Below are 17,587 nucleotides of genomic sequence, written 5' to 3' on the forward strand. Positions count from 1 at the left end.
ACCTCCATAGCAAGGGGACAGAGATGATATCCTGGTGACATGGGATGGAGGTGGCAGGCTGGTGGTGTGGGATAGAGGTGGGACATGCACATGAAGGGCACAGGTGCAAGAGGATAGTGGTGGCACTTCCACGACAGGCAATGGAGATAGTGGCCTGGCATGGAGGTGACATCTCTGGGGGAGGAGTCCATGGGTGTGGGAACGGAGGGACTCAGGGCTGGTGCCCACCTGGTCTCCACACCTGCCCTGCCCACCCCAAACCCCCCAACAGGGACAGCATGAGGGGTCCATGGGGTGGAACATGGCTCGGGCAGGGCATTTGTAGGGCAGGGCCTTTGTAGGGCAGGGGTTGGGCCTCTGGGGAGCAGGGCTGGGTTGAGGTGGGGTCAGTGCCCACCTGGTCTCCACAGTGAAGTGGTTGGCTGTGCCCACCACGCCGCCCTCCAGGCCGGGGCCGTGTGCCCGAACGCGGGTGGGGTCGCAGCCCTCGGCCACCCCCACACGGAACGGGCTCTTGGGGACCGCCACGTCGTCATATGTCACCTCCACCAGGTGCAGCCCTGCGACAGGGACACATCACACACTGCCATGGAGGGGCACGAGGGGCCTCTGCAGTGGGGATTCTCAGGGGGTCAGGAGCTGTGGGGGTCCCTCGGTGGGGTTTGAAAGGCCTTGGGGGTTTTAGGGATCCCTGGATGAGGTTTCTGGGGGAGGTTGGGAGTCCCCAGTTGGGATTTGGGGTGTCTCAGGGGTCTTGGAGGTTCCTGGTTCTGGGGATCCAGCGGGAATTGAAGGGGGTCCCCACTTGGACATGGTATGGGAAGGTCCCTCCCTCTCTGAAGGTGCTTCATGAGGAATGGAGGATGCCTGGCCAGGACTTGGGGTCCTGAGGGGAAGCTGGAGTCTGGTGTAGGGGCAGAGACCCTGGGGGAGCTCATGGCCCTTGGAGGTTCCCATCCGAGGGGTTTGGGAGGCCCCTGGGGATGTCTGTGCTCTCCAATAGGGTCTGGGGGCCTCTGGGTGTGTTGGGAGTCCCGGGGGGGGTGTGGGGGTCCCTCACCCTCCTCGAAGGGTGTGTACTCCACGCGGTAGGTGCCATCGCCGAGGTCGGTGACGAAGGTTTCGATGGGGGTCCCTGAGGGGTTCAGCACCCGGGCCCGGACGTGGGGTCCCCCGGTGGGGGCCAGTGCCCGTGCATCCACCGTGAACTCAGTGCCCACCTCCCGCAGCACTCCTGAGGGGCGCAGGGCAGTCAGGGGGCCCAGAGCTCACCCGAGGGTCCCTTACAGCAGCCTCTGAGAGCTCATGGCCCTCTCGGCACACACAGGGGCTTCAGGGGGCCACTGGCACACCCTTGGGATCCCACCCCACACCCCCTGCATCCCCAGAACCTCCCCCCAGGAATGAGGGGAAAATCATAGGGACCCTGAGCAGTGGTGGTGGCAAGGGGGACAGGGGGAGGAAAGATGCCTGTGGGGTGCCCAGGAGAGCCCCCATTAGAGGGGATGGCCATGGGGAGGAGATGTTGGTGACCATGGGAGTGTCCACAGTGACGCGGTTGTCCATGCAAGGGGCAGGTGCCCATGGAGGGATGTCTAGAGGGTGCCCAGAAACCATCCATGTGAGAAGAGCTGTCCATGGGGTGCCCACGGGGCTGGAATGCCTGTGAGTGGGGATGTCCACAGAGAGAGGACACCCACGGGGATGGGGTGCCCATGGGGATGGGGAGCCCACGGGGATGCTCATAGAGGGGAGGTGCCTGTGGTGGTGTCCAGAGCAGCACCCAGGAGGAAGAGACGCCCACAGGGATGGGATGCTGCTGGGGAGAAGGAGACCCCCGCCCAAGGGGAGGAGGCGCCACAGTGCGCGGCCCCTGGCTCACCTCGCGGCTCCACGCCTTTGCCGTAGACCTTGACGCTGCTGGTGTCCACGGCCGGGTCCACGGTGACGCGCACGGGGCAGTTGGGCACCGGGAGGCCGCCGTAGTTGATGGTGATGGTGTAGGCACCGGCGCAGGCCGGGGTGTAGGTGATGGCATAGGTACCGTCGCGGTTGTTCTGCACCAGCACCTCGGCCTTGACGCCGGCCTCGGAGCGGATCTCAATGGTGAGCTCGGCCTCGCCGGCCTGGGAGCAGTCCACGGAGAAGACGGCGGCCTCACCGGCCCGGCCGCGCTCCAGCCCCGGCCCCGAGGCCGTCACTTTGGCCGGGTCGAAGGGCGCCGTGACCGCGGCCGTGAAGGGGCTGCCCGGGATGTGGCGCCCGGCGAACAGGATGTTGATGTGGTACTCCCCGGGCGCCGTGGGCAGGTAGGACACGGCGCAGGAGCCGTCCCCGTTGTCCTGGCACTCGATCTTGGCCTCGCAGGGCCCCTCCACTGTCAGCCCCAGCCCCCCACTGCCCGCGCCCTGCGTGGCAATGGAGAACGGCGCTGGCACCCCAACACGGCCGCCCTTCAGCCCCGGCCCCGAGGCCACCACCTGCGGGCACAGGAACACGTGAGGGTCGGGGGGGACATGCAGGGGTTATGGGGGTACAGGCACATTTGGGGCTTGTGAGCGGCATGCGGGGGTCAGGAGGGCAGAGGGACACACAGGGGCTGGGACACACAGGGGCTGGGACACACACACACATCCCTGTGACACACAGGGGCTGGGACACACACACACATCCCTGTGGCACACACACCCCTGTGTCACACACATCCCTGTGGCACACACACCCCTGTGGCACACACATCCCTGTGGCACACAGGGCTGGGACACACACACACATCCCTGTGACACACACATCCCTGTGGCACACAGGGCTGGGACACACACACACATCCCTGTGTCACACACATCCCTGTGGCACACAGGGGCTGGGACACACACACACATCCCTGTGACACACACATCCCTGTGGCACACACACCCCTGTGGCACACAGGGCTGGGACACACACACACATCCCTGTGGCACACACACCCCTGTGGCATACAGGGCTGGGACACACACACACCCCTGTGACACACACCCCTGTGGCACACGCGTGTGCCAGGCTCACCTTGGAGGGGTCAGGGGGCAGCAGAGCCTCCACAGGGAAGGGGCTGCCTGGCACCGGGTGCCCGTCGTAGGTGACCTCGACGCGGTGGGGCCCCTCCTCGGAGGGCATGAAGGTGACGGGGTGGGGGCCCCCGGGGGGGGCAGGCCCCACTGTGCAGGGCACGGGGCGCCGCGAGGGGCCCGTCACCTTCACCTCCAGCTGGCCCTGGCCTCCTGCGCCCTGCGCCTCCACCTGGAACTCCTGCACCTGCCCCACCTCTGCCTCTGTGGGGGAGCGGGGGGTCAGAGCGGCACCCACACCCTGGGGTGCCCCCAGGCCTATGGAGAACCCCATACCCAGATGTGTCCCCCAGGTGCGGGGCAGGGAGTGCGTGTCTGTCCCAGGGTGTGTCCCCTCCACCCAAGGGTGTCCCCCATATCCAGGGAATTGTTTCCCCACAGGGTGTGTGGCCCCCCCCCATGCCCCACCCATATCTGTCCCCTGTATCCTGGTTACTCCCATGCACAGGCTGTCCCAAACCTCTCCTGCTAGAGTGCCCTCCAACCCCCCCTTGGGGCCCCCAAGCTGCACCCCACAACGAGGGTGTGTCCCCCGCCCAGGTACCCCCACATGCAGTGTCCGTGCCCCCATATACCCTCACCCCATGCTGACCCCACACTCAGAGTGCCCCCCCCGGCTGATCCTGCCCCCAGGTGTCCCCCCCAAGGTCTCTTCTTTACCCAGGGTGCCCCCAGTGCTCAGGGGTCCCTTCCAGGGCCCGCCCCCCCACCGCACATGCAGGGTCCCCTCCCTGGGGTCCCCCCACCATTCCCCAGTGCTGCACTCACTGCTGTTGAGCCCCTGCACCTTGACCTTGCCCAGCTGCAGGGGAGGAGCCACAGTGACGGGGAAGGGGCTCTTGGGGATGGGGTCCCCACCATAGGTGACCACCACAGACAGGGGGCCCTGCAGGAACAACTCTGCTTCAGGGTGTGCCGGGGACCCCCACACAGCGCCCAGACATTGGGCGGAGGGCAGGCACCCAGGGGATGGTACTGGGGGATTCCAAGGGGGTGCCAGGGGACACACAGCCATAAGGCTGAGGGGGGCTGGGGGTCACCCATGGCTGCTGGGGAGGGTAAATTCCCAGGGATGGGGGAATCCATGGACCTGGGGGTGCCGTGGGTTGACAGGCACACATGTGGGGCTGCAGCTGCCCCAGGGGGTGCCCACAAAGCTGGGGTGTCCACAGCAATGGAGGGGTTCATAGGGGTGGGTTTCCCAGGAGCTGGGGGTGACTGTGGGGAGGGGGGGCTCATGGGGTGCTCCTACACACTGGGCTCTATGGGGCGGTGTCCTTGGGGGAGCCCAGGGGATGGGGTGTGGGTGAGGGGGCCCCTCTTGGGTACCCCACGGGCCGGGGAGCCCCTGTGGTTGGGCATTGCCCCAGGGTGACCCTGTGTGTTGGGCATTGCCCCAGGGGTGACCCTGTGGGTTGGGCATTGCCCCAGGGTGACCCTGTGTGTTGGGCATTGCCCCAGGGGAGCCCCTGTAGGTTGGGCATTGCCCCAGGGGTGACCCTGTGGGTTGGGGTGCCTCTGTGGGATGTCCCAGCACACCCAGCACGCACCTGCTGCAGCGGGGTGTACTTGACCGTGTAGGAATAGTCGTGGTTGTCGATGACCTCGAAGTCAGCAACCGCCGGGCCCGGCCCCGAGCCCACGAACCGCACGTCCAGGGGGGCCTTTCCCGCCCCCCGCGTCTGCACGCGGAAATGGGTGGGGGTCCCCACCTCCACCCCTGCGCCACGGCATCGGGTCAGGCCACTGCGGGACCCACGGGACCCACAGCATGCAGAAATGGGTGGGGGTCCCCACCTCCACTCCTGCACCACAGCACCGGGTCAGGTCACTGCGGGACCCACAGCACCCACGGGACCCACAGGCCCTGCCCCACAGCACCCAGAGGTGGGTAGGGGTCCCCACCTTCACCTCCACCCCCCATGTCAGCCCCATGGGACCCATGGCACTCACCGCACCTGCCCCACAGCACCCATCGCCCCCACCCCATGTCCCCCACCCTCACCTGTCCGGCTGAGCCCGGGTCCCTCGGCTTTGACCTTGCTGGCATCATGGGATGGGTCCACCTTGATGCGGAAGGGGCTGGAGGGGATCTCCTGGGGACCAAGACCAGGGCACAGTGACACGGGGGCACCACGGCGTCACAGCCCCGGCCCCCAGGGGCTGGGGGCACCCACAGAGTGCGGGACGGACCCTGGGGCTGTGGGGCAGTGCCAGACTCTGACCTGGTTGGCAAAGAGCACCATGATGGTGTAGAGCCCCGCGCCCGGCGCCGTGTACTTGACCGTGAAGGTGTCGTTGTCGTTCTTGATGATGTCAAAGTCGATGTCAGCCTCCAGCGGCCCCACCACACCCGGGGCACATTTGATGCCGATGCTGACGTCACCTGTGGGGTGCCCAGGTCAGTGGCCCCCGCTCCCAGGGGGACACCAAGGAGTGGGACCGGGCAGATGGGGCAGGGGGCTGGATCGGGGCTGGAGGTGATGGACAGGACCAGGACTCATGGACCAGGATCAGAGATAACGGACCAGGGATGCAGGTGCAGGGTCAGGGATGCAGGCCCAGGAATCCTGGACCAGGAGCAGGGACAATGGACCAGGATCACGGATGTAGCACCAGGATCAGGAATGCAGGACCAGGATCAGAACTGATGGGCCCAGAATGAAGGACCCTTGATCCAGGAATGATGGAGCAGGACTGGCAGAAATGGTGCAGGACCGGGGTGCAGGACCAGGGGTGCTGGCCCAGGGACACAAGGCTCATGCCCACAGAGGAGTTCCCAGGGTGCCCCCCCCATTGCACCCACCCTGTCCAGCCTCACTGCAGTCCACGGTGAAGTAGGTGGGTTCGTTGGCCTTCAGCCCCGTCTTCTCCACACCTGGTCCGTGCACCTTCACCCTGCTGGGGTGGCTGCCCTCACCCACGCTCACCTGCGGGCCCACAGTGTCTCGTGGGGCAGGGGCACAGACCCCTCTTCCCCTGGCACCCCATGGGACTAGGACCCCCAACCCCACCATGGCACCCTGCCTCCATCCAACCCCTCCAGACTCCCTTCCCCAGCACTCCATGGGACTCCCAGCCCGACCCCAGCACCCTATAGGTCTGGGACCTCCATCCCCACACCCAGCACCCCATGGGACCCCCATTTCCATCCACATCACCGCATGGGCCCCCAGCCCCACCCGGGCCCCCAACCCCATGGGACTCCCACGCCCCACAGCTGACACCGTAACACCCTCCATGACTGAAGGTCACCCCCTCCCTACACCTCAAGGGACCCCCACAGCCACCCCTGCACCCATGGGCCCCCACGACACCCACACGGAAGGGGCTGTTGGGGGTGTTGACACCCCCCCAGGCGACGATGACTGTGTGCTTCATGGCCTTGGTGGGCACGTAGACACAGTGGAAGGTGCCGTCACCGTTGTCCTTCACCTTGATGTCAATGGGGAAGCCCTCGGCGTCCTGTGAGCAGCAGGGAGGAGGTGAGGGAGCCCAATGGCCCTCAGTGTGGCACCCAATGGTGCCCAACAGCACTCAGCATTGGCCAATGGCACCCAATGGTGCCCAACGGCACTCAGTGTGGCACCCAAGGGTGCCCAATGGCACTCAGCACTGCCCAATGGCTCCCAAGGGTGCTCAGTGGCACTCGGTGTTGGCCAATGGTGCCCAAGGGTGCCCAACGACATTCAGCGTTGGCCAATGGCACCCAAGGGTGCCCAACAGCGCCCAGCAGTGCACGAGGTGCCCACCAACACTAAATGGAACCCAGCAGTGTTCAACAGTACCCAAAGGTGTTCAACACCACCCAGTGTCACCCAACACCACCCAATGCCACCCAGCAGCCCCTGGAGCTCCCACCTGTGCATAGAGCTTGAGGGGCCCCTTGCCGGCACCACGGGCGTCAATGGTGAACTCGGCCGGGCGATCCACGATGCAGCCAGTGGGCTCCAGCCCCGGCCCGAAGGCCTTCACCTGTGGAGAGGGGGGGTTGGAAGGATGCAGTGGGGTGCAGGCACCCCCAGCCCCACAGGTGAGGCGCAATGGGGCGCAGTGGGGCACAGCAGGGCACTGTGGAGCACAAGGGCACCCCAGGATCTGTGGGTTGCTGTGGGTCGCAGCACCTTGTCGGGCCAGGAGTCGGGGGGAGCAGGGCGGATGTCAGCCATGAAGGGGCTGTCCCTGATGTCCTCGTCGTCACACACCACGTGCACAGCGTAGAGCCCCGGCTCCGTGGGCCAGTAGCGCACGTCGCACGAGCCATCGCCCTTGTCATCGCACTCGATGCGCGCCTGGGACGGGCCCTCGATGGAGAACCCTGGGGGCACCGCAGACACCGTTACCTGCGCCTGTGCCACCACCCCTGGAGCTCGTCCTCATCCCCTGTGCCTGTGCCACCACCCCAGAGCTCCTCATCCTCCCCGGTGCCTGTACCATCACCCCTGGAGCTTGTCCTCATCACCCCCCCCATGCCTGTGCCACCACCCCAGAGCTCATCCTCACCCCCCTGTGCCCATGCCCCCAGCAGGGTGACACCTAACATGTCTTTATCTCCCCACAGTGGGGACCCCCAGACCACTGTCCCCTCTCTGTGACCGTGTCCCCCCAGTGTGGCACCACCCGTGTCCCCCTGACCCCTCTGGAGCCACCCCCAACCTGCCCCATGTCACCACCTCTGCACGCCTGTGTCCCCACAGCACTGGGGGCCCCCACTATGATGCCCATCCTCCAGCCTGTCCCCGTGTCCCCAGTGGGTTTTCACACACTTCGTGCCCTAGTCCCCACCACACTGACACCCCCACAGTGCCATGGTGCCCCCCATTCTGTCCCCAACAGGGTGTCACCCCACTACATAGCTCCCACCCTGTTCCCACCGCAGGACCCCCAGCCCTGTCCCCATGTCCCCACCACGGTGCCCCAACCCTGTCCCCATGTCCCCCCCTTCAGGGCTCAGCCAGTGTCCCCCCCACAGTGCCCCCCACCTGTACACCCCCTCTGCTCACCGAGGGTCCCCACTTCGGTGCCGACGGCCTCGACCACGAAGTCTGCGGGGCGCCCCACGACGCCACCCTCGAGCCCCGGCCCCCAGGCCCGGACCTTCTGTGTCCCCGGCTGGGGGGACACCTGCACCTCGAACGGGCTGGGGGGACAGGCAGGTGTGAGGGGGGCTGTGACACACCTGTATGCCCCCTCACACACCTGCACCTCGGGCTGGGGGGCATGGGAGAGAGGGGATCACATTACACCTGCACCCCCCAGTCCCCCCAGATACGTCCCACCCCTGCGGAGACACCTGCACCGCAAATTGGCTTGGGCAGATGAGGGAGGGCTTGTACCCCCCACACCCCCACATTCCCCAGACCCCCACCCCAGGGGGACACCTGCATCTCAGATGGGCTGTGAGGGTGGCGGGGCAGGGAGGGGCGGGTTTGTCCATCCCCCCGCCCCCCATTCCGCACAAGCCCACCCCCTTCCTGCCCCCGTGTTGGGCACTGACCTGCGGGGGATGGCGTAGCCGCCCCAGGTGATGGACACCTGGTACGTGCCGGGCACCCGCGGCACGTACTCGCACTCGTAGACGCCGTCACCGACGTCCCGCACCGTCACCGGCTCCTCCGTGCCCCCTGTGGGACGGGTCAGATGGGCACCCACCCCAGGGCACCCCCACCATCCCATCTCCATGGATCACCTCAGGGACCCCCGCCCACACACTCCCCTCCCCATGGCCACCCCCACGGTGTCCCCCACCACTAGACCCCAATGGGTCCCCCATCTGTACCCATCCCTCCATGTGGGACCCCCACCCGTACCCTCACCCCATGGGCCCCCTCAGTGGGACCTTCCCCACATCCTTCCAGTGGCCAAGTCCGTGGTGCCCCCAGCCTGCCAGCCCTGCCATGCTCCCACATATGAGTGGCATGTACCTGGTCCCCGCAGTGTCACTCAGAGGTCCCCAATGCCCACAGTGTCCCCAGCCTGCCAGCCCCATGGTCCCACACATGGCACGTACCTGGTCCCCGCAGTGTCACCCGCAGGTCCCCGCTGCCCGCGCCCCGCGTCAGCACCTTGAAGTCGGCCACGTCCTGCACTCGGACCCCCCGTGGCTGCAGCCCCCTGCCCGTGGCCCGGACCGCCGAGGGGGTGCAGGCTGCAAACTGCCGTTAGCACCTCCAGGAGCCAGGGGGACCCTGGGGAGCCCCCAGGGACGGGGATGGGGGTGTCCCAGGGCGGGGAGCGGCACATGGGGGACGCCCTGGGGACTGGGGAGTGCCACGGTGTCCTCAGGGACACAAGGAACCAACCCCTGGGGACAGGGGTGCCACAGGGACACCCTGGGGAGTGTGAGGGGACCATGGTGCACCCGCGGTCACTTATCGGTGTCATGGACCACCATGGTCACCACTGGGTGCCCTGGGGCCACCATGGTCACAGCTGGGTGATGTGGGGCCGCTGAGAGGTGTCATTGTCATAGCTACAGTGGGCACAAATGTTCTGGAGCCATGTGGGGACCCAGGAGGGAGCCTCACCTTCAGCCACGTTGACAGTGAAGGGGCTCCTGGGGACCTGGGCGCCAGCGTAGGTGACACAGATGGTGTGTGGCCCTTCGAGGACGGGCCGGTAGGTGCAGCGGAACACATTGTCCCCCTTGTCCTCCAGCATCACCTCCACAGTGTCGCGTCGGCCCTGGGGGTCCGTGATGACCACCCCCACATCGCCCGAGCCAGCCCCTGCCGTCACCAGGACACGCGCTCAGTGCCATGGCCAGGCCACCGTGGGGACACGTCCCCAGAGTCACCCTGCCACGCCATGGCCCTGTCACCCTGACACAGCCCCATGGCCACGCACTCAGTGCCACGGCCATGTCACCATGAAGGCACGTCCCCATTCTCCTGGCCATGCCAGGGACACGTCCCCAGAGCCCTACCTGCAGTGTAGATGTCGAAGTAGGTGGCCTTGTTGGCCACGTTGCCCACGGGCTCCAGGCCGGGGCCGCGCGCCGTGACCTTGCTGGCATCGCCCAGGGCCATGCCCACGTTCACCCCAAAGGGGCTCCCGTCGATGTTCTGCCCCGCGAACAGCACTGTCACCTGCAGGGTGACACCGAGGGCGTCAGGGGACACCGAGGGAGGCAGGGGACACTGAGGGAGTCAGGGGACACCGAGGGGCTCACCTTGTGCAGCCCCCCAACCTTGGGGACGTAGGTGACGCTGTACGTTCGCTTCTTGTCATTGTTGGGGACCACTTTGGCCTGCGGTGGGAGAGACCCCAAAATGTGGGGAAGGGGGGGTGACACAGAGCTGGGGCACTGGGGGGTGCCACGGGGGGGGTCTCCCAGAGAGGGAGGCTGGGGGAGCCCCCAGAGGGGGGCAGGTCCCTGTACCTCCTCAGTGTGTCCCTCAGGGTCCTCAACGTAGACCAGGACCTCGCCCACGCCCGCCTCGAGGGTCTCCACGGTGAACTGGGCAGGGCGCAGCACCACGTTCCCCTGGGGCTCGATGCCTGCACGGGGAAGGAGTCAGGGGGGGACCCCAGGACTTTGGGCCCCCAGGCTGTCCTTGGTGACAGCAGGGGGTCCATGGTGGGCTCCTGAGTATGGGCAGGTGAGCCTGGCAGGACTTTGAGGGTCCCTGCTCATAGGGGGACTCTTGGGGAGCGGCGACCCTGGGGCTTCCCTCAGGTGTCCCTGGGCACAGTGACACCCCAGGACTGGAGAGGAGTCCCTGGGCTTGGGGGGGTGTCCATGGTTCACTCTCATGGCCCAGGTACTCTCTTGTGCTGGGCTGCAAAGCCCCCCACCCAGTACCCTCCCCATGTGCCCCTGAGCTCCCCGTGCGCCCCCTGTGCCCCTGAGCTCCCCCTGCATGGGCTCCATGCCCCTTTTGCGTCCCATGTCCTGCCTGTGCCAGGTCCCCAGCCCCTGGTGCCCCCACAAACCCCCCCTGTCCTGGGACCCCCCCCAGCCCCGTACCGGGCCCGTAGGCGCGTGCTCGGCCGGGCTCGGGGAGCCGGGGCCGCACGGGGGCCCCCGGCCGCAGCTTGGCCTTGGGGAACTGGGACAGGTACGTCATCACCGAGTGCTCGTCCACGTTGGGGTCCACGATCTCCTCAGGGGCGATCACCTGGGGGAACCCAGCACTGTCAGACCCTCCTGGGGTGCCCCCACCCTGGGGACCCTGCTGGGGAACCCCCCCACCATGCACGCCACTGCCAGGAGAGACCCCGACACCTGCCTGACCCTCTGAGACCCCAACACCAACACCCTCCTGAGACCCTCCCTGCCGTGCTGGGGAGCCCCCCACACCCACAGGTGCCATGGGGTACCCCGATGCCCCGGGAACCCTGTGGATCCCCGAGGACACCCCCAGACGTGCCCTGGCACCCTCAGCATCCTCTCCCAGTGCCCCCCACCCCATTCCTGCCCTGCACGGTACCTGGGCAAGTGCCAGTGCCCCCCCACGCCCCTGGGAGACCCCCAGTGCCCCCCACCTCCCGCATGCCGTACCTGGGGCACGCCCAGCCAGTCGTCTGCCTGCTGCATGGCCTCCCGAGCGTTCTGCACTGGCTTGTTGGGGTCCCACTTCTCCCAGTCTGGGCACAGACCTGCAGTGGGGCAGGAGGGTCAGGGGCGCACCCTGTCCTGGACCCTCCTGATCCCATCCTGACCCCATCCTGCCCCCCGTCCTGACCCCCGTCCTGACCCCCCTTCTGCACCTGCTTCCCCCAGCACTCCATCAGTGCCCCCCGAGCCAGCCTGCACCCCATACCCCCTGTACCCCACCAGCTGCCCCCTGTGCCATCCCCTGCCCCCCATTCCCTATTCTCCCCTCACCTGGGGCTCAGTTTCCCCCGATTTGTCCACTCCATTTGTCCCCCCGTCCCCGCTGCTCCTCACCCGGGGCACAGTTGTCCCCCCATTTGCCCCATCCCCTCCTCACCCGGGGCGCAGTTGTCCCCCATTTGTCCCCATTTCTCCCCCATTTGTCCCCTCTCCTCACCCGGGGCGCAGTTGTGCCCTATTTGCCCCCCATTTTGCCCCCATTTGCCCCATCCCCTCTCTCCTCACCCGGGGCGCAGTTGTCCACCAGCGCTCCCAGCGCTTTCCCGTCGCGCCAGTCGCGGTTGAAGTTGGTGATGGGCAGCTGCGGCACCTTGTGCTGGATCCAGCCCAGCAGCCGCTGCTTGGGGGTCTGGTGGCGGCCTTCGTCGTCCTCCTCCTCCTCCCACATGGGCATCGAGATGGAGTAGTGCAGGATGAGGGTCCAGATCAGCCCCAGGATCAGCTTCAGGTTCCCGTCCACGATGGCTTTGCTGTCTGTGGGGGAGAATCGGGGGGGGCTGAACCCCGAGATCGCTCGGGACTCCCCCCGGGGCACCCCGACATCCTGTGGGACCCGCCGAGGGGACCCCGGAACCGGAGAGTCGCGGGATCAGCCTCAGGGATCACCCCGAAACCCCACAGCACCGCCATGGGGACACCCCCAAACCCCACAGCACCAGCACAGGGACCCCTGGGACACCCCGACATCCCGCGGCACAGCGGGGCGCACCCCAGACCCGTCCCGGGGCGCCCCGACACCCCACGGGACCCTGCACCCCGAGCCCTGCCTGGGGACGGGCCAGAAGCGAGAGAGGAGCCCAGGACAGCGCCCCCCGAGCCCCCCGAGCCCCCGCACCACCCTGGGGAGAGGGTGCAGCCCCCAGTGAGCGCCCGGGAGCGCCGCACCCCGCCCGCCCCGGGAATTCCTGGAGTGCCAACGAGGGGAAACTGAGGCACGGGAGGGCCGGGGGGGAGGGGGCCCGAGGCATCCCGGCCCTCCCCCACCGCCCCGCGGGGCGGACCCTCCCCCGCCGCTTCCCCCACGAGCGATCGCGTTTCAGGGAGGAAATGGGGGGATGTGGGAGGGGGCGGACAAACCCCCGCCCCGCCGGGAGCTCGGGGACAGCACCTGGGGGGGGGGGGGGGTGCCCAGAACTCGGGGTCACACCTGGGGGGGGGGTGCCAGAATTCGGGGTCACATCTGGGGGTCCCGGGGGCACAAGGACGCGCGTGGGAGGGGCGCTGACGGCGCGGGGGGGCTCCGGCAGCCCCGGTGCGGCCGCGCGGGGGGGCCCAGCCCTGCCCGTGCCGGGGGGGTCACGGCGCAGCTGTCGGCTGGGGGTGGGCGCTGGGGCCCGGCAGGGGTGGGTGCGGGCCGGGCCGGGCCCCCCCGCGCGTGAGATCAGCGCCCCGGCCCCGCGCCAAGCGTGAGCTCAGCCCCCCCGCACGGCTCGGCTCGGCTCGGCTCGGGCCGGACCCCTTCGCTCCGCACAGCACGGCTCCGCACAGCCCGGCTCGGCTCGGGCCGGCCCGCACACCGCACCGCCCTCGCACACGCACCCCGTGCACAGCCGCCCGCTGCCTCCAGCCTTGCACGCTCACCCCATTGCCATTGCCATCCCTCCACCGCTCTTACACACTCGCCCCGCTCCTGCTCCCGTCACCCTCCCCTCGCACACTGATCCCCATTCTCATCTGCCCATCGGCCTCACTCTTGCACACACCCTCCATTCCCATTCATCCATCGCCCTGCTCTTGCACACTCACCCGCGGGCCCATCCTCATTTGTCCATGGTGCCCCTTGCACACTCATCCTCCACTCCCACTCCTCCATTCCCCACCGGTGCGCTCTCACCCTGTTCACACCCATCCATCCATCCACCCCTCCCTTTACACACTCATCCATGTCCTCACTTGAACACCCCTGCCCTCGTACACCCACCCTCCATTTCCCATCTCCCCTCACTCCCACCCTTGCACACCCATTCCTCATCCTCATTTGTCCATTGGCCTTGCACGCTCACCGTGCCCCATCCTCACTGTACCCACAGCCACGCTCTGCCCAGGGCACCACCGCTGCCCGGCCTTGTACACTCACCGTGCCCGTTCCCCTTCCACCCTCACACCGTTCCCCTTGCACACCCACCCACGGACACTGACCCCCCCTTGCACACCCACCAATGGACACGAGCTTGATGTGCTCCCGCTCCAGGAACTCGAGGGCCACCGAGACGTTCTCCAGCTTCATCTGGCGGAAGTTGGGGCGCGGGTGGTGCTTGCGCCCCATCTTCTTCTGGCTGAGCACCTCGAGCAGCGCGATGAGGCGCAGCCCGTCGCTCAGGTCGCGCTGCAGGTCCACGATGCGCTTCTGCACACACTTGAGGTGCTCGTTGCACCAGCGCGTGAACGTGTTCTGCTGGATCTTCTTCCAGGGCGCGTCCTCCGCAAGGTCCTTCTCGGTGGCCGGCAGCTCCTCGGGGTCCTCGCCCGGCGCCGCCTCGTACGTGGAGTTCATCCTGCAGGGGTGGGGGCTCCTCGGTGGGCACGGGGGTCCTGGGGGCTGTGGGGGAGTCCTGGGTCACTTGTGGCGCTGGGCGGGGGTCGCGGGTCAGTCCCGGTGTCCCGGAGGGATCCTGGCACCGTGGGGCGGGTCCCGAATCGGGGCCGGGGTCCTGTGGGGGTCCTGTGGGTGCCCGGGGTGGGGCTCCTGGGTCTCGGTGGCGAGGCTGGCGCTGGGGCCGGTGTCCCGGGTCGGGGCCGGTGTCCCGGGTCGGGCCGGTGTCCCGGGTCGGGCCCTGGCTGGGTGCTGTGCCCGCTGTGGGTCCCGGGCTGGGCGATGGCGTCCCGGGTCAGTCCCGGTTCCGGGGCAGGGGTCCGGGTGGGTCTCTGTGTCCTGGATGGGGTCCCGGTTCCCGCAATGGGGCACGGTGTCCTCGGTCAGTGCCGGTGCCCGGGGACCGTCCCGGTGCCCGGGGTCAGCACGGGTGCCTGAGGACGGGCTCCCGTCCCAGTCCCGCTGTCCCGAGAGGGGCTCGCTGTTCGGTACCGGTGTCCTGGGTAGGGGTCCCTATAGCCGGGGTCGGGGCCGGTGTCCTGGCTCTGTCCCTTGCAAGTTCCCGGTGCCGGGGTTGGTTCCCGGTGGGGTCCCGGAGGGCTGAGGGGTCCGGAGGGGTCCCGGCTCGGTTCCCGAGTAGTTCCCGGAGCGGCGGGGTCCGGTGTGTTCGCGGTGCGTCCCAGGAGCGCTCCTGGGCCGGGGGCGACGACGGCAAGTGGCGGGGCTGGGGGGCGGCGGCGGCTTTAAGCGCTGCCCCGGCCCGGCCCGCCCCGTCCCGGGGAGGGACCGAGCCGGAGGGACGGAAAGACCGCCCGGCCGCCGGGGTGGGGGGCCCGGCCCGCCCATTTACGGTCCCGGCCTCACAGCCGGACCCCCGGACTCGGCACCCCAAAACCCCGGATCCGGCACTCCCCAAACCCCGGACACCGGCACCCCAAAACCGCCGGGCTCCGGCACTCCCCAAACCTCGGACCCCCGGGCTCGGCACCCCTCAAACCTCGCACTGCGGCACCCCCAGACCCCCGGATCCGGCACCTCCCGAAACACGAGATCCCCGCACACCCCGGAGCCCCGACTGCGGCACTCCCGGACCAAGGCTCCCCCGAACCCCCAAACCCCGGCAGTTCCAAAACCGCACAGACATCAGCGCCCCTAAACCTCTGACACCCCTAAAACCTCTGTATCAGCACCCCTAAACCTCTGACACCCCTAAAACTTCTGTAACCTCAGACACCAGCGCCCCTAAACCTCTGACACCCCTAAAACCTCTGTAACCTCAAATACTGGCACACCCAAACACCGACACAAACACAAACACCCCAAAAGGCCGGCACTCACAGACTCCCAAACACTGCACCCCAACACCCCAAAACTCCCCAAATTCCCTGAAGTCCAGTGTCACAAACTCCTAAACTCTGGCACCTCGGAACCTCCTGCCCCAGACATTGGTGCCCCCAACCTTTGCACGCTGAATCACTGGCACGCCTAAACTTCAGCACCCCCAAACCTCAGCACCCCAAACCTCGACCCCCAGGTACCCCAGCCTCCCTACAGGAAACACTGGTACCCCAAATCCCGGTATCCAGACACCCCCGAAACTGTGTCACCCCAAAATCTAGGCACCGCCAAACTCCAGGATCCGCCTCCAATAACCCCAAATACGTGCAACCTCGACACCCCAAAACCTCAGCACCCTATAGCCCAGGCACCCCAACACCCTGTTATCCTGATACAGCTGTGCTTGATACCCCAACACCGCAGACACCCCAATGCTGCAGCCCCCCACAGTACAGTGCACCCCAAACACCCCAAAGACTCCCCAGATTTCCTCGGAAGCCCCTCACTCATCCCTTTCCCCTCAGGAACCCCCGAAAAACTCACATGGAAACTCTCCCCCAGCCCCAGGGGCACAGCCGAGACCCCACAGACCCTCCCGGGACCCCCTCTGGGGCAGCTCCCCGGGACCCCTCCCCAGAGCCACCCCTGCCGTGGAACCCCCCCAGCCCCCCTGGCCGTGCCTCAGTTTCCCCATGGCAGTGGCCCATGCCTGGGGAGGGGGCTCGCTCATATTTGGAGTGTGCCCTGAACCCCGCTGCCCCCCAATCCCTCTTGTGTCCCCCCCATTCCAGGCACCCTCGGGAGGCGGGGGGGGACACTTGTGTGACCCACATCTGGGTGCTTTGGGGGACTCTTGTGTGACCCACATCTGGTCTTTTAGGGGACACTTGTGTGACCCACATCTGAGTGCTTGGGGGGACATTTGTGTGACCCACATCTGGTCCTTTGGGGGGGCGATTTGGGGCGTATCGTGTTCCCCCTGTTCCGGTGCCTGCCCTGGAAGCTTCCAAGGGAAACGGAGGGGGGGCGGGTGCACCCCGAGGTGACAACGGGTGACAAGGGGTGACGTGGGGGGGTGACGTGGGGGGGGTGACGCGGCGGCGCCTGCGCCAACACCTAAAAATAACCTGCCGAGTCAGAGCCACGCAGCGGCACCCAAAATACCCGGGGGGGCGCGGGGGGGGCACCCCCACACATCATCACCCAAAATACCCGGGCGGGGGGCACACAATGGGGGGGCACCCCAACACATCATCACCCAAAATACCCGGTGCGTGCTCCCAGTACCAGTGGGTGCTCCCAGTATCGGTGGGTGCTGCTGGTACCAGTGGGCACTGGTGGGTTGGCAACGGGCACTGGTGGGTGCTGGGGGTCCCGGCAGGGCTGGCAGAGCCCCACAGCTGGCAGAGCTGGCAGAGCTCCACACCCAGCACCTCCTGCTGCTCGGCAGCACCCCCGAGCCCCTTCCCCACTCCATGGCCCCCATCCCAGACCCACAGAGCCCCGGGATCCCTGAGGCTGGAAAAGCCCTCCCAGCCCATCCAGTCCCAGCTGTGCCCAGTGCCCACCTTGTCCCAGAGCCCTGAGTGCCACCTCCAGGAGTTCCTGGGACACCTCCAGGGATGGGCACCCCAAACCCCCCTGGGCAGCCCCTGCCAAGCCTGGCTGTTGCCATCGTGCCCCCCTCTGCCGTGGCCCCCAGGCCCTGCTCTGTGTCCCCCCCAGCCCCAGTGACCGCAGCCCCACAGGGGACACGGGGAGGGACAGGGG

At 67.4% G+C, this 17,587-nt stretch overlaps 1 protein-coding gene across 3 annotated transcripts in view; it reads right to left on the bottom strand.

The window, feature by feature from the left end:
- Positions 1-15,234, bottom strand: part of FLNC (filamin C) — a 28,447-nt gene extending 13,213 nt beyond the window's left edge. For 2 of the 3 annotated variants that reach the window (XM_074540263.1, XM_074540262.1), the window contains exons 1-23: positions 14,104-15,234; positions 12,172-12,420; positions 11,611-11,708; positions 11,077-11,227; positions 10,489-10,607; positions 10,279-10,356; positions 10,033-10,195; positions 9,635-9,835; positions 9,118-9,255; positions 8,605-8,731; positions 8,111-8,247; positions 7,232-7,425; positions 6,969-7,082; positions 6,429-6,572; positions 5,914-6,037; positions 5,333-5,493; positions 5,113-5,203; positions 4,658-4,827; positions 3,876-3,993; positions 3,049-3,311; positions 1,883-2,480; positions 1,061-1,234; positions 398-560 (exon numbers count right to left, since the gene is read on the bottom strand). In XM_074540263.1, coding sequence (XP_074396364.1) covers positions 398-560; positions 1,061-1,234; positions 1,883-2,480; positions 3,049-3,311; positions 3,876-3,993; positions 4,658-4,827; positions 5,113-5,203; positions 5,333-5,493; positions 5,914-6,037; positions 6,429-6,572; positions 6,969-7,082; positions 7,232-7,425; positions 8,111-8,247; positions 8,605-8,731; positions 9,118-9,255; positions 9,635-9,835; positions 10,033-10,195; positions 10,279-10,356; positions 10,489-10,607; positions 11,077-11,227; positions 11,611-11,708; positions 12,172-12,420; positions 14,104-14,440 — 4,112 coding nt within the window. In that variant the 5' untranslated portion in view covers positions 14,441-15,234. Of the gene's footprint in view, positions 1-397; positions 561-1,060; positions 1,235-1,882; positions 2,481-3,048; positions 3,312-3,875; positions 3,994-4,657; positions 4,828-5,112; positions 5,204-5,332; positions 5,494-5,913; positions 6,038-6,428; positions 6,573-6,968; positions 7,083-7,231; positions 7,426-8,110; positions 8,248-8,604; positions 8,732-9,117; positions 9,256-9,634; positions 9,836-10,032; positions 10,196-10,278; positions 10,357-10,488; positions 10,608-11,076; positions 11,228-11,610; positions 11,709-12,043; positions 12,055-12,171; positions 12,421-14,103 lie in introns of those variants that run through there. The other variant, XM_074540264.1, reaches the window with a different exon arrangement.
- Positions 15,235-17,587: the final 2,353 nt, after the last annotated feature.

Source organism: Zonotrichia albicollis, chromosome 4 (assembly GCF_047830755.1).
Source record: "Zonotrichia albicollis isolate bZonAlb1 chromosome 4, bZonAlb1.hap1, whole genome shotgun sequence".
Lineage (NCBI taxonomy): Eukaryota > Metazoa > Chordata > Aves > Passeriformes > Passerellidae > Zonotrichia > Zonotrichia albicollis.